The following is a 15,707-nucleotide window of genomic DNA, read 5'->3' as shown; positions in this document are numbered from 1 at the left end:
TTTATATGTGAAAACTCATTATTCAAATTTCCATTTAAATTTGATAAAATCCGCTACTTCAAGCTAAAAGAGAACTCGCGCTGTAAGCTTCCCTTGCTTGCACAAAAGAAGAGGTTTACTACTCCAGTGTCTGATCTTAACCATTTAAAGGCAAACCACATGAAGCAGCTGCTCAACTCTTAAAAAGTAAGTCAACCCTTCTTGGAATCATTCGATATTTAAGTGTCAAAGAGACTTAGAAGGAAACTCTTGAGTTGGTGCAGTTCCCTTCAGGACATAAGAAAAGCTCAAGGCAGCACCACTGTCCACAGATGATCTGTTTTAGTGCAACAGTTTCCCAACATACTGCAGAGCAAGGCACGAGGCACTTGGCTAATTTCAGTTATGGATGACACTTAAGTGCCAGGGCACAAAACAAACAGGTAGACAGGAAGGAAACAGAGGGTCCCAAAGCAAGGGAACTAGCTTTGCTGCAAGGAGAGTGGGAGATGCAAATCTTCAGGAGAGGTTTAAATATACATTAAAAAAAAATTTCTAGGACAAAACCAGAGAGATATGAAGGGTATGAATAGCATGTAAAGAGGTAAAAAGAAGAGTCAAGCAGATGAATGTGAGCAAGAAAATAATAAGCAGCTACTAGCATCTCAGCGGTGGAATAAAGTACGTATTTTGGTTGAATCTAAAGTAAGAAGTAAAATAGAGATCAAAATGTCCCAATAGTGATTATACCAGAGTAGCAGACCCCTTTAGGAGTTACAGCTGAAAGCAATTGCACTCAAGTGGGCAAAATCATACTCTTTAATGAAGTATTAATTTATGATTTATGAACTACCCATACAATCTATTACTATCTGATCCACTGACAATAGGGAGCCATACTCTGCATGTTGTGATTTTGTCACATCCCAGTGACAAGGGTTGCTCTGCCCCCTCCCCACCCTGTAAGGTAACTTACTTCAGCAGCTCTAAGGTTTTGTGATCCAAGACTAATCTGGGATTTCCAGTCAGGTCCAGCTCTTGCAGTTTTGGAGGCAGGTTTTCAGGCAATGTGATTTCACTCAGTTCATTGCAGCTTAGGTCCACGCACTGCAAAAGGAAAGCAGCCAAGTAAGCAAGAGAATTCAGTTGTCATCAAGATAATACAATTTTTGATTACATGTAGTAATGCATGTTTCATGAATAATAAAGGCTACAACCAAGACCTAAGACCATTCATTTAGGTAAGTGGTTCTTATAACTTTCATATGGCATTTAGCCATCTTCCCAGATGCCTGGGACACCTAGAAATGTTCCCTCAATTTCCATCTCTGGCCAGGTGTCATCTCATTACAAAACTAGTAAGGTTTGTCTGCTCTTCACAGGTATAAAGATGGTCAGAGTATTTTCAAGTATTTAAGATAAAATTTTACTAATGAAAAGAGTTTTGAGTCTTTTAATGGATAAAGGAAATGAAGATAAATACAGTTGCAGCTTCTAAGCCACTGGCATAGCAGTACCTCCTCTAAGTCACTTTAAACCAGCATGAGTATGAGCACACTCTCAGGAATTCAATAATTACTGAGGGATATTAAAATAAGCAGGGCTATGAATGCATATGTAGGGGAGGAGAAGAAGGGGAAAGAAAAAAATACTGGAGCAGTTTTAAACATGGTTTTAATTCACATTTTCTTAGATGGATTCATATTTCAGTAGGAAGTCAGTAAAATGAGTGAAAAATAATAAAGGTTAAATATGTCAGGATAAATATGACACAAAACATCAGAGAAACTTGCTGACTATCCACCAGCCAAGCACAAATTAGCTAGAGCAAGTGCACTAGAATGACAAAATCCCCAAACATCATTTAAAGCTGCATATCCAGATGAAAAGTCAATACACAGGGAAAAATACGTAATTTTAGAACAAAACCAACTCTTCAAATCCTATTACAGGACCACTAGTGTGGCATGCACCAAAAATTGCAAAAAAAAATTTTGAGAGGACAGAGCAGGTTGGTATTTAACAGAGGACAGAAGAACTACCCACACCTTGCAAAAAGATAATTTTCTACTTTCAATCTGCAAAAAGAGAAAGACTTCAAAAACTTTAATAAAACAGAAAGCTAGAAACGGCGGGGTAAGGCTTTTCCTAGATGCACATTTTGACCATTATGTAATTTCCATTGTTATAAGCAAGAGACACTTTCATTTTTGTAGGTATATGCAAAGAGATAGGGTCCTGATCTGGAAGAAGGCATAAGATAACCTAGAAGAATCTGGAAAAGCAAAATCTCCTAACAATTTATTAAATATACATAATGCAAATAATGAATTTCCAACCCAAATCTTGAATCTTGAAGTTGTCTAATATGGAGGCCTCACTACCTAGGAAGAACAAACTGCTGATGTTATCCAAGCCTGATAAGGAAATCCGAGTTTAAATCTGTCACACAAACAAAATAGTAGGCAGCTTAATAGAACAGTTATTCGAGCAAGCTTTCTTCCTCTGCGTAACTCCTTGCTGCTTCCAGAGTCAGTAATTACTTTGCAGATTAAAGAAGCTGCCAGCAGGCCTGGCTGTGTTCAACACCTCAGTGCCATCACAAATTTGATGGAAGAGCATGCTGGACTGGGGAGTGAAAGAAAAAAAAAAAGGTAATTTCATTGTTCTCATTAAATGTCCAACACACCAAAGGTAGCAACACTCAACAGTAGATCCCTTGGTCCCCAGGCAGTAGGGGAGATAGCTTATTCATCAGGTTAGGATTTCTTAGATTTTATCTGTACTTTTTGAAGAACAGAAGTCCCTCTTAGTCTATGTTAAATTCAGTCCTTGCTCTACTCCCCAGGCAAGCAGGAAAGCATACTTTGTAACTGGTCCCAGTTTCCTCACACATTATCTCAATGCAAGCTCGTTTAGCCCCACCCATGCACCACCAGAACAACTCCTGTATCTGCGTACAGGATTTTGCACTGTACAGGCCAGCTGGAGGACAGGGTTTAATATTCAGCATTTGCTTACACTGGATTTACAAAGCGTTTACAGCTTTCTAACCATTTTGTTCAAGGCTGGAAGGGACTTACCTTCAGTTGCAACCAAAGGTGGGCATACCAACACTCATCTATTTAACTAGGAGAAAAACTATCAAAGATAGAGAATTCTGTCTTTAAGATGCTACTGCCACTAAATCTTCACTTACTTCAGATCTAAAGGTAATGCTCATGTGAAAGATAAGCTTGATCAAAAACTGTGACAAGAAACCTCCATATCACCCTCACCGCAGCAGCCCAGGAAGACAACCACAAAAGAGAAGCAACTCATCAATCAATAAAAACTGGATGATAGTAAAGCCAAGTCCCAGGTGGGAAAAGCAAGCCTGGGTCGCTGAGCTCTGCCCAAGCAGTAAGGAGTACTCAACTGTTTGACTGCAAAAGAACACCAGGATGCTAGATACAATTTTAAAAGTGCCCCATTTTATTTTGTAAGGCAAGGAGATGGAAGTCAAACAATGGCTGTCAGGAAAAGTCTGCTGGGGCATTGACTCAGTTATATTTGCTTCCAGCCCCTCGGCCATTCACAGAAAACATTTCAGTGTGCACAGATAAACCTAACTCTGACAGTATAAATAACTGCCATAAAATACAATAAAAACCCTACAGAACGTCTTGTAGAAGATACCTCAGAGACATCCATCAGGCTCTTTAACACAGAGGACAACACATTACTTCTGCAGCCTCGACTGCAGTGTGTAAAAAAGTCTTAGAGACAGTTGCACAACTAAAATGACCTTGTGTTTGGAAATCCTGCAGCTACTGCAAGTGTAAAAGCACCATCATTTATACTAACTTTCCTTCTGAAATTATTTCAGACAGCATAGTAACTGCTGCTACTAATTGTTCCCATATTACTGACTCCAAAAACACGTTAGCCTCTCAGGCTAGTTAAACACAAAAGCAAAACAGCCGTCACCTCAGGTAATAGAGTGTCCCAAAAAGTTTAGAGTGTTTGAATGCTACCTCAGTTAAAATTAACCATCAAATGCAGTATCATCACAGAAGCGACAGGAGACTATACAACTTTGTGCTTTGCTACAAGCAAGCTTATTTCACCAACCAACCAAATCCATACTCAATAAATTCTGAACTAACTTTGGTACATTTTGAATGCTTTCACGTACCTAAGAAGGCTCTCTGGATAAGCTAAGTAACAGATACAGCCAGGCAGCATAAGCTTGACCTCCAAACTGACAAACACCAGCCCTTACCTAGAGAAATCACCAAGAGACCAGAAGAACCCGTATGCCCAACAAAGCACCAAGCTGGCAACTATATGAACTCATCTCACCAAAGTCACAACCAGGCTGAGTTCTGACCAGGCATTTTATTTCCACAGAAGTGGAGTCCTATAGCACTGTTACCTCTTAGATGAAGTCACACATGCTATCCCTGCAGTCCCAAGTAACAACAGTTAATTACATCCATGCCTCTCTCCTCTGCTATAGAGAACTAAATAACTGCAGGGAACCATCAGGAGGAAAAACTGTCAGGTCTTCCAAGAGCATTTCTCTGCTAAGCACTGCAGCAGAATAGCACTTTAAATATTGATGCTTTTATAAAGCATTCAGCTTTCCCCAAAATGCATGAACAAAAGGAAAAAGTTGATTGTTCCCTATCAATGTGTTTACATTATCTTTTTTTTTTTTTTTTTTGGTTAACACCACCCTCATATTTTTAAAGAAATGTTTACTCTGCAGAGCCTCACTCCCCCACCCCAATTCTTCCTCTAAGAAAAAAGGCTTTGCTTCTGATTGATTCTAAATGGTCCTCTGCTTCCTCTGGCCATTGTTCCAAACAGGGAGGAGTATTCAAAAACCCACAAGTTTGTTTGAGATTTCCTGGCTAAAACCACAAAGCTCATCTTTACATGTACTTGCTGTCCAGCAGAATTATTGCTCCTGCTGCTTCGCCTGACCCCAGACACTGAGGCACACATGGCAGCCTGGGAACTTAGCCTTTTGACTTTACAGAGCTCATGTAGGACACTTAAGTTGTTCTGAGTCCATGAACAGGTAATCAGTTCTCAGCCTCGCAGAATGACAGATTTTCTGCCATATCACAAGATTTGAACACTATGAGTTAACCATCTCCCAGCTCTGGTCATCAGAAACAGCACGCAGCGTGAAATACTCTGTGCTATAGCCAGGTGAGAAGCAGGAACTCAATTCACAAAAGGTAAGCAGTAGTGCTCTTCAGCGTGGTCAAGCAAAGAATGCATCCCACAAAAAGAAGTGTCAGGAAAAGTACGTAATTACTTCTGGAAACACATACAAAAGACGGATTAAGCATTCCTCTAGTTGTGCAAAATATGACTGCAATTAGGAAAATTAAAGTAGCTTGCCTAAATACTCAAATCCTGCACTCCTGGAATTTATCTCTGTCCCCAAGGCCTATCCTATTTTGCAACTTCAGCGGTTTATAACATGCGCTCTTAACAAAGTCCATTCCTACACAATCCACCAATTGCCAGGGCAGCAAGTTAATTACGCATAGCTCTTGCCAAATGTTTAAGCTGTATCGTAACAGAATGTCACAGGAAGACAATTAACACTGTTTTGGCAGAGAAGATAGGATCTGGTGAAGGTGTGTGTAAAATCAGATTTTGAGGCTCTTCTTCCCTTCCATTCTAAGGCATCATGGGACAAATATTTTGCACATGACCTCAGAGGAAAAAGCAAATCTCTGTAATTTCCAAGAATATACTATCCTGGAGCAAGGAAAGACCTGAGGGGAGAATAGAATGTCGCATTATACTCACTTCTGAAGCACATTCATTCCTTACCTTTATTTCAGAAAGCTGCATGACTTCTGGGAAGACTTCAATGCAGTTGGAGTGAGCAATTACAGTATGCATACGTCTGCAGTTCATGATGGTTGTTGGAATGGCCTTCAGTTTGTTCCCACTAATATCAATTTCTTCCAGCTCTTCCAGCTTGGCCATTTTGCTATGAAAACAAGAGTTGGAGAATTTTTCTTCTAATAGACACACCTATTTTATTTTGAAGTGGTGATAAGAGCAGTGGTTTTCATTATTTAAAAAAAATAAAATCGCAGACTTTGGTCCTTGTTCACAGCAGCACCTGTCACCTCTCCTCACATCAGACGCTAACACAGTTGTGGAACAAAACGTGGACTGCTTCTGTCAATGTTTTATTAATGCTACTTTTCATATTACTTACTTGGCTTACATTCCCCCTGCTCACCTTCACTCTTTTTCGGCCTTCCTTCCCCTTTCTTTCAACCTTAGTTTCTCATTTCATCCCAAATTTTTCCCTCTACCTTCTAGCATCCTACTCAGCCATTCTCCTTAATTCATTTCCCTCCCTCCCCCATGCCACTGAAGCCCAGCTGCTCAGAACATCACACAAGGACAGAGACGTCTCTTCCGTTATTTATTGGCATCTCTTTTCCAAGGCTGTACCCCCATCATCTTCACAGCACATCTTACACTTGAAAGATTTCTGATTAAAACAGAGTGAATTGGAAGCATAGAAACTGCTGCCAAGGCAGAATCTCCTTCTGGAGTGAGAGGATTTTTCCCCAGCGGAGCTTAGTCCACTTCCAGAAGACATTTCCAGACTGCTATGCTCACAAAGCTCTTGTAATGAGGAGCCCATGAGGTATAAGCAAAGTGACCAAGCCAGGGAAAACAGCAGACCTCCTTGCTTGACTTCAAAAGCATACTGTGGTCATGCTGAGTTAGTCCAGTTGAAAAGAGTCTTAAGCACAATTAAAACACACCAACTAACACGTAGCACTCACTTGTCTGTGTAATGCAAGAGAGGGTGGCAACATGCAAGAAGGCACAGCAGGTAAATCCACCCACTCGAGTATCACTACATTCAAAATACAGCCTATGACACCACATTTCCATGCAACATAGTTCTTGCTGTGAAAATGTTTCACAATGCCCACTCACCACCGGCAGTCCAGAGGAAGTGAAACCAGTTACTTACCTTGCAGGGAAGCTCTGTAGGCGATTGTAAGCCATGTGCAAGATTTTCAGGTGTGGATGGCCTGTTAACAAGGGTACGCATTTATCTGTGAGGTTGTTATTGGTCAAATACAACTCCTGCAAGATGCTATGGGTTTCTTCAGAAAGAGTGGCTGGAGGAAGCGTTTCCAGTTTGTTGGCAGAGGCATTAAGAAATCTCAGGCTGCAAAAAGAAGTTGAACATGGGAGTTCACTGAAACATCCTGCAGGTTTTGTCTAGAAGTATAAATAAAATCTCTATTTTTAAGAGTTAAGATAGTTACAAAAGTCAAAAGCAACAAGTTCCTAACGACTAGGAAGACCAAAAGCCTATCACTATATGAACAAAACTGATCACGTTTTTAAATTAACACATTTGTAAAAAAAAAAAAAAAAAATCAGCAGAATGAGCACATCAAAATGCCTCTATCCCCTTATCAAAACCTCAGTACCTCCAAAATTACTGCAGATGTACCTACAAGTAAGAACAACAAACCACATTATTTCCATATTAATTCCACTCAAAAATGAATTCTGAATTGATCATCAATGAACCATGAGAGTATAGCTGCCCTTCAAGTGACTAAAAGAAGCCATTGGTAACAAAGTCAGCCAATTTTTCAGTATTTTAAATACTGTCTAGGGCAGACAGTATTTTGTTTAAACCTGCAGGCCTGAAAGCAACTACAAAATATGAAAAAGTACTCTTTGAATATCTGGATAACCAAAGATGCAACAATCACAAAAAAACTCTAACACCAAATAGTAATTTGCCTTTTAGATTTTAAAGAGATACAGTGCTAATAGTAAACTAAATGAAAAAAGATAGATACTTGCTTGCTGATGTATGCAGCAAGACAACCAGATCCCGAGTGCCCTTGCCCTGCTCCCCAAAGTAGCAGAAGCCCTTGCCAATATTTTCTGCAGTCCCACCACAAGCAGCAAGGACTGAAGAAGCACAGAAATGTAGTTATTCTTTCTCTCTCAAGGGACTTTTTCCAGGATGGGAACAAGACCTGTTGAGGTATAGGCACTGCCCGCTCCTGCCAGTCAAGTTCTGTGGGCAGAGAATTAATGTTTCTTTAGGGGAGTTTGGTGATCACAGCAGCACTGGAGGAATATACACTGTAGGCATCTTGAGGGCTAGAATTCACACAAGCAATCCCAAAGAAATGGAAAAATAATCCTTCAGTAACCAACTCTGGCATGACCGTGCCTTTTCAACAGAAATACCACCTCTCTCTTCCTTCCTCCCCTTTTCAGAAAAGGCTGCCTTAGAGAACTTGCGATACAGAAGCAAGCGCATGCCTGCCAGTCTGCGGTGATGGTGTTAACACCATGCTGCTGCACTGCTCCTACCAACTAATGGGAACGGGCAGCTGCCATGGGCAAAGTTGCATTCAAGAAACAAGACTCAGAAATGAGCTGGTTGAAGACTATAAAGCCACTGATCAGGACACAAAAGGTAGGTGCGCTCCTGTCATCGATCTTAAGAGAAAATTATAAAATATTGATAGCTTCTCCCATGCACGTAGGAATCTGCACTGACCTTTTAAGGTCTACTGCTGAATGAAATGGATTTGCAGGAGTTGCAGCTGGTTGAAACTTGCTCAGCAGCAAACAAGGGTCAGACATGCTACAGAGGAGTCACGTGGAATGCCAAAGGATTAAAAAACCCACTACTTCCATTATAAACAAAAATCTCTCAGCACTGCACAGAACTGAAACTAGGTTAGCTGTTTTACACAGACAGAGGAGTCTACTTCGGAGAAACACAGTTTAATCCTCAGGCTCATTCATTATTCACAAGGGTGGTAAAACTCCAGAGGAGGAAAGGAGGAGAGAGAGGATTAATTCAAAGCAGCTGAAAGGGTTTTTAAAATTATTTATTCTAAAAAGATGCTGCTGAATTTCATCCTTTAGCTATAAACTAAAAATATATTAAGCTCATTCAAAGTTGGATTATTGAACTGAAGCATACCACATCAACAGTTCCTGCACTTAATTAAACACCAGCAAGCACACCTCATGCTAAAGTACAGACAGCTATTACTTTGACAATTTCAATCTAATATGCATGATAGTCTTCTCTCTCCACAAAAAAGGCACCTTGATTAACATTAAAGACTTTATATCTTTTGTAGCACTCATAGTACAAAATGGTCATCTTCAGCTCAGCCTAGAAAGACTTAAGTAATAAAAAAGTTTAAGGCTGCTGGGAAAAGCGGACTTTCACAGGAATACAACGGGGATGAGGAGGTGGCAGCAAAACATCCCCCAAGGAAGGGCGTTTTCCGCTACCCTGAAGAGGAATCTCTATTTTACTTACATTCTGGCAAGCTACAGCAGAATAACCTGGAGCGTTTCACAGGTACCTCTTTTAATAACCAAACAGAGCTGAATAGATAACCTAGAGAGCATGCTATGGCTATGAAGTTCAGAAGAATGTAAGTTCACTCAAGTACAGCTAGCCCAAAACACAGCTAAAAACTTCGAGTAAGAAAAGGTACATTGCTCTGATAAAGCTGACATGAATAGGAGTCTACTATGCTGAAGCCATTTTAAATTCAAAAGAAAAATGAATCAAACAAAAGGTCTTCTGTTTTTAATAAACTTTCAACATTGATGGAATACAGCAAGAAGTTTCAAGCTGTTCCCTCACTGGCATTTAAAAGTGGCCAGAATCTGTGTATTCCTGCCAAAAGTAAGTTTCAATGCATATATTTTCCAATGGGGAAAGGAGAAAGGAGAGATGTCACTCTGTACCCTCCCACCCCTTTGCCAAATCTTCCGGAGTGTGACACGTTGGAAATAAATTCCCACCACCCTGACCTACAGTTTAGTACCTTGATGTGAACAAGTTTTAGGTGGCTAGCAAAATCTTGCCAACAGTCTAGAACCAGGGTATCTCACCTACCCCAAACGTAGCAACTCATGGCCGGGTAGCACTCAACAGTCAGGCTCAGGACAGTCACACACTAATCTTTGTAGCTGACAGAATTAAAATTAACTTTTTAGAAAAGAGTATGCTGCTTATTTACATGTTCCTTTTGACCAGCTGTTACATTAAAATAGTAAAAACATTCCCAAACAGTAGTTCTTTCAAGATATTTCCTGGATTTAAAAAAAATATAAATATATATAAAAAAGGACACCATTCTTTGGGCAGAGAACAGAAGGAACCAGCAGATTGCTACTGCCAAAGCTCTGTTAATTCTGTGCTATAATCTTATGTCAAAAAAAAAAAAAAAAAAAAAAGTAAAAATCTGTACTTGCCCATCAGGTTTTCCCCTCACGCTGATTTAACACAAGTCCTCTTCCAGGTTATTTCCCCTCCCATATTTCTTCATCCTCATGCAACATGCCAGCTGCTACCTTAGAAGGTACATCTTACAAATACCCACCAGAGCAGTGGAAATTTACTTGGGCACAACTATTGCCATCTCTCTCATGCATGGACTTAAACTGATTCATGTTCCTTGAAAATATCCCACTCATATTGCTTATCAGATGGAAGCAGAATGTCAAGCATTAAAGCTCAGTCCAAAATTAATTGTTTCCCTTTCCAATTGCACCCACACACTATAACACAAGCTCATGAAAAAAAGTACAAAATCACTATAAAAAAATGAATTCAGCAGCCCGCACACATACCAGAGTATAATAGAGCAAGGTGAGCATGAATTAACAAGTACTAAAAGAGCATCAGAGATTAAGAAAGAAATGAGGGTGCTGGCAGGGAGACGCCAGAATTCTTCAGCTTTGACAAGGTGCAAATTCTCCTCTGGACTAATACTATAAATATTGATCTCCAGCTGGAACAAGTCATCTTTGGTTTTATGGAGTATTAGAGTACAAACCCTTGTTGGATTTATCTTCTCCAAGAGACAAAATAGAAAAAAAAGACTGTCCCAAAGAATAGGCTAGAATCAAGGACATGGATCTAATTCAAGAAAACAGACCTAATATGCAGTCACATGTATTCCCTATTCAAACCCAGAGGATTCTGATCTCAGTTTGAACTTCCAAAAGCAGAGAAAGACAATCTTCTACTGAAAACTGCAAAAGGTTTGAAATTATTTAACACCAATGCCTACCTCAAGCACACACAAAAGTTAAATATAGACAACTGTGGGAATGAATACAGCATCTCCTAATTCCTCACCATTTTCTGAGGCAGCTTGGCAAGCGTGGTGTGCTGGTTAAGACACAGCCACCACTGAAAAAATTTAAGTCCTCCAAAAAGCGTAAGAATGTTAAACATTAAAAGGAGCAACACAGACAACTGCATCCAATGATGAAGCAGCAGCAAATCAAAACCACAGTGCTTAGCTTGAAACTACTGATAAGAGTTGGAAAGAATACTGCAGCTGCAAAAAGAGAATATGCAGAGAAATCAGGATTTCCCAGTTTGGCCTGTGCCCCAAGATCTCCATCAGCACAGAGCAATCGAAATACAAAATTTATTCTTCAGTCCCTTCTGCAGAAACATGTCCTCAATTTCTGATCGCCTAATCCTAAAATAAGCTAACCTTTTTCAGGAGGAAAGAAAAAGTGAAGGCAGTTTTGTGAGCCCATGCAAAAGAGGATATTTCTGCTCCTTTAAAAAAAAATAAAATAAATGAAAGGATGGAAACATTCAAGTGAATCTCCTTCTTGTTGATGGACTGCCAAAAAAGCCACTTAACTGCTGCCGTCTCCTCAGCTTTTCTAACCTGTCTTTAGCCACTCCATTAATTGGCATTTCCCCAGTTTCTAATATACCTGCTTGCAAACCCTAACCTACCAGCAAAGAAACAAATGCAGCTCTTTGCATTCATTTGAATATTTTTCCTCTCTCAGTTCTCTTGCATTCACGATAGGATTGAATACTTGCACGAAAAAGAAGCAGCCACAATGGGTAGAAGTGGCAAATATCAAACAAGAGCAAGTTTAACTGGGTCACCTTCCAGAACTCTAGAAAAAAAAAATAAACCAAATAAAAATAAACAAACAGAAAAATCAACAGATAAGAAGAGCTGAACAAAGTTGAAAACAAGAATCATGCAGACAAAAGCCTAGATGGGCTCCGAATAGCTGCCACTGACTTAGCCACCACAGCTGGCCACTATCAGACACTACAAAACAAAGCCCAAGGTTTAAGCTGAGCACATCCCAGCTACACATCTTCACCACACAACGGCTTTAAATAGTCCGATGGCTGTTTTCAGGGTTTATACTGAAAACATTCATTCTAACCGGAAAGGAAGCTTAGGCAAGAGGCAAACCCTCGCCCTTCACCACTGTCTCTCCATTTTTAAACCCCCCTGACCACTCCCACTTCTTTTCTACCATACCCAGCTAAAGGTCTTGAATGTTTGCTCATCTTATCCAAAGAGTATTCTGTACAAGAGTTTCCATGCCATTAAATGGTAGTTTGCTGCAAGCTGGTCAAGGAAAGCAGTAAAAAGTCTGTACAAGAATTGGACAAAGCGGGAAAGGCATCACCACAACAGATGAAGCAGTGCAGAGAAATGACAGGCTGCGCGAATGCAGGTGAATGAAAGAACATTAAGGGCTCAACTGGGGAGTGCTCTCCATCAGCCATAGCACTTGCATGAATTCTATGTTTTTGCAGCATCTGGTAATGAGAAATGAAGAGATTATCTGGCTGCCTCTGTGGCGCTCATCTTGCCAAGAAAATCCCCACCCTACAAGCGAAATCCTTGCTAACATGATCAAGATGTGCATACTTTCAGTGCAATAAACAGAACCAAGTTCTGTCTTGGTCAGAGAAATGTTTCATAGGCTAGTCCTCTATTTCTCCTCAAGTAACAGTTTAAAATAGAAAATTAATTAAAAAGCAGACCAACAAAGTATCCCTAAACTATACTCTTCAAAGAATGACACCTTTTCACTGGTTTTTGAAGGATTAAGGCATAAAAGCAATGTTTGTTGATTCTTCTATAAAGAATAGAGGTTTTTCAGTACTTTTTCCCCTTTTTTTGGTAAAAGTGATATTCTGTCTTCATGCACCAATGCACTAATTTCCCCTCCTTTCCTCAGATGTTCTAGATGTCAAAGCCCACCAGTGCTTGTGCTGAAGTTCGCCCAAGGCACTTCACACCCACTTTGTCAAATATTCAGGATTGAGAAGGAGAAAGCGTTTATAATTCACAGCATGAGACTTCATATCCAGACAAGATATCATCTGTCAGTTGCACAGATCTGAGTCCCTTATCAAAAAAATAAAATAATAATTTCAGGGCTGCAAAAAGGTAAGTCGTTTTACAGAGAGATAAAGGTTCTGTAAGGTAAAGTGATTTGTCCAGCATTACATGCTGGGTAGAGACCATGGCAGACCACTCGGGAAACCCAGTTCTCTTGGCACATCTGGCAGTACAGATTGTGCTTCACAAGGAGTGCCTGAAGAGAAGCATTTTACCCTTTTAAACCAAACCAAACCCCTGAACACCTTTCCTTGGCCCACACTTATTTCTGTTGATACTTAGCTGCTGACAGATGCAAACATTGGAAAACAAAATAAAAAGAAAGATGTTTCCTGTAGGAAGTTCCAAACTTAAAACTCAGACATTGTGCACTAATCTGCACTGCTGTTTTCCTTCACAGTTATCATTTCTGCAGCAGTCATAGGAGCACCAGCGTGGAGAAGCTATTTGCAAGCCAAGTGATCTAAACCAGTAAGGAGGTAGGGAACAAGGGGGAAAAGCGCACCCAAGCCAACTGCTTCTTTTATCATCACAAAACAAGGGAGGTTGCAGTGGTGAAGATGCCAGAATGGGTAAACTCTGTTCATCTCCTGCCACAGTACATGACTTTGTAAACACATGCCCTGTACTGCTCAAAAGCTGCAGAACATCAATGCCACTGAGCGGAAAAATCCCCCAGTCTCAATCAGCCATTTAATACTGTTATTCAATAATTTTTCAATTCTATGTCTTTGCAGCACACATTTAGCAACTTCTTGAAATCTAGCCCCAATTCTGGTTTTAGTCTGTACTTGTTCATTTTGGCATCACAAAAAAATAATGAAAAGCTGTCTACAGTCTTGTAGCTCAGTTTGAAAAGATGAGTTGCAGTACAAATAATTTTATCCAGGTTCTTTCTCACTGACAAAATTGCACTAATCTACATCCTAGACCTACCACCTGGTTTTAATACCAATTTTAAAAAATTATTTCTCTTTGTTTTCAAAGATGCCAGCAGCTTTCTGAAACTTACTTAAAGGTTACTTTCCTTTCCAAGTTAACAGCTAGGAATTTCAACTTGGACCTCTAAACAGAATTTTTTTATTGACCTATTTTTGCAACTTCCTGTAAAAAAGCTTTTTACAAGGTTTAATTTCCGAAGTTCATAAAATCTCTAATGTACAATAGTTTGAAGTCATCCACAAGACAATTAGAGCTGCTGATGTGAAACATCCTTGCCATATGAACAGCCTATGAATTTCACCACTTTTAAACAGAAATGTGCCAGATAATTGCAACTATTACAGTAGCAACATTGCTAAGTTTCAATACTTCGACTGCACTTTTATATAGTCTCAACTAAAACAGTAAATTAACATCAGAATAACTTTGCTGATAATCCGTTTGTCCCAAAGGTGGTACCCTACACAGGCCTGAATGTGGACAGATATGCAATACTGTTGTTCAAAACAGAAAAAATAAATCAAAATACAAAAATTATTTTAAAGGTTCTTTAAAGCAAATCAAGGCTGAAATGAATCACGCACTGGCTCCCAGAACCAAAATAAATAAATAATAATAAAGTTCACCTTTTGAAAGAATTTTTAACCTAAATGATAAATTCCTCAGAACATTACTGTTCAAGAGAAAGTCAAGTTCAGAGTTTATTTAGAAATCACTTCAACCACAAAACTAATTCTCCAACTCCCAGCGCTGTGAATCCCAGGAAATTTAACCAGAGGTTCATGACAGAATGAACAACAGTGTACAAGTAGGGGTTTCGCAATACTCTTAACTGGGTGAGGTGCTGTGACAGTGAGATCACCACTCCTCTTGCTCCTCCACCTCTCAAGAAACCCAGGGGCTATGTGTTCCTTTTGTCACAGTTAAGATCAGAAATAAAACCCCACAGCACACAGTCTCCCTCTCTGTTAAATTATGGATGGGTTGAACACTCAGAAATCTCATGACTATTTGTGGAAGCACAGAGGTACAATGAATGCTGACATCAAGCAGGGTAAGCCCATCCACTGTCCCTAGATTATGTTTACCAACCTTCCATATTTCAGTCACAGCCATTTTACAGGGTATGTTCATACCCAGGAAAAAAGATTATAAAGACTCTGAGACTAAAAAAACAGCAGCATAAAAATAAGGATGTAGAAAGCAGATCAAGTGGTGACACCAGCTAAATTAGCGACAAACATTTGAAAGGCATAAAAAATTTACAAAGCAAGGACAGGGGAAGAACTGAGCTATTCTGCAGCCTTATGCACAGATTTTGTTTTGTTTGACAGGTAAAAATAAGTTCTAGCCTCTGACTGAAGGGGGGATTTGTTTGACAGGTAAAAATAAGTTCTAGCTTCTGACTGAAGGGGGGAAAAAAGAAAAGCTTTCACACTCCATCAAACAAGCCTAAGAAATATGTATTTAAAGAAACTGCCACTAACCCATCTCAGTGTATGTAGTAGAAAATAGCATGTGCTTCACTTTACAGCTAGATTTCAAGAA

General features: G+C 39.7%; 1 protein-coding gene across 1 annotated transcript in view; it reads right to left on the bottom strand.

Moving 5' to 3' along the window:
- PHLPP1 (PH domain and leucine rich repeat protein phosphatase 1) overlaps positions 1-15,707 on the bottom strand; it is a gene marked incomplete at its 5' end in the record, with an annotated part of 36,898 nt that overhangs the window by 10,227 nt on the left and 10,964 nt on the right. Inside the window, 3 exons of the mRNA XM_010073106.1 lie at positions 956-1,086; positions 5,818-5,980; positions 6,992-7,192. Coding sequence (XP_010071408.1) covers positions 956-1,086; positions 5,818-5,980; positions 6,992-7,192 — 495 coding nt within the window. The remainder of the gene's footprint in view (positions 1-955; positions 1,087-5,817; positions 5,981-6,991; positions 7,193-15,707) is intronic.

The sequence above is a fragment of the Pterocles gutturalis genome, unplaced genomic scaffold (assembly GCF_000699245.1).
Source record: "Pterocles gutturalis isolate BGI_N339 unplaced genomic scaffold, ASM69924v1 scaffold2132, whole genome shotgun sequence".
Taxonomy (NCBI): domain Eukaryota; kingdom Metazoa; phylum Chordata; class Aves; order Pterocliformes; family Pteroclidae; genus Pterocles; species Pterocles gutturalis.
This window is presented reverse-complemented; position numbering and strand designations above follow the sequence as displayed.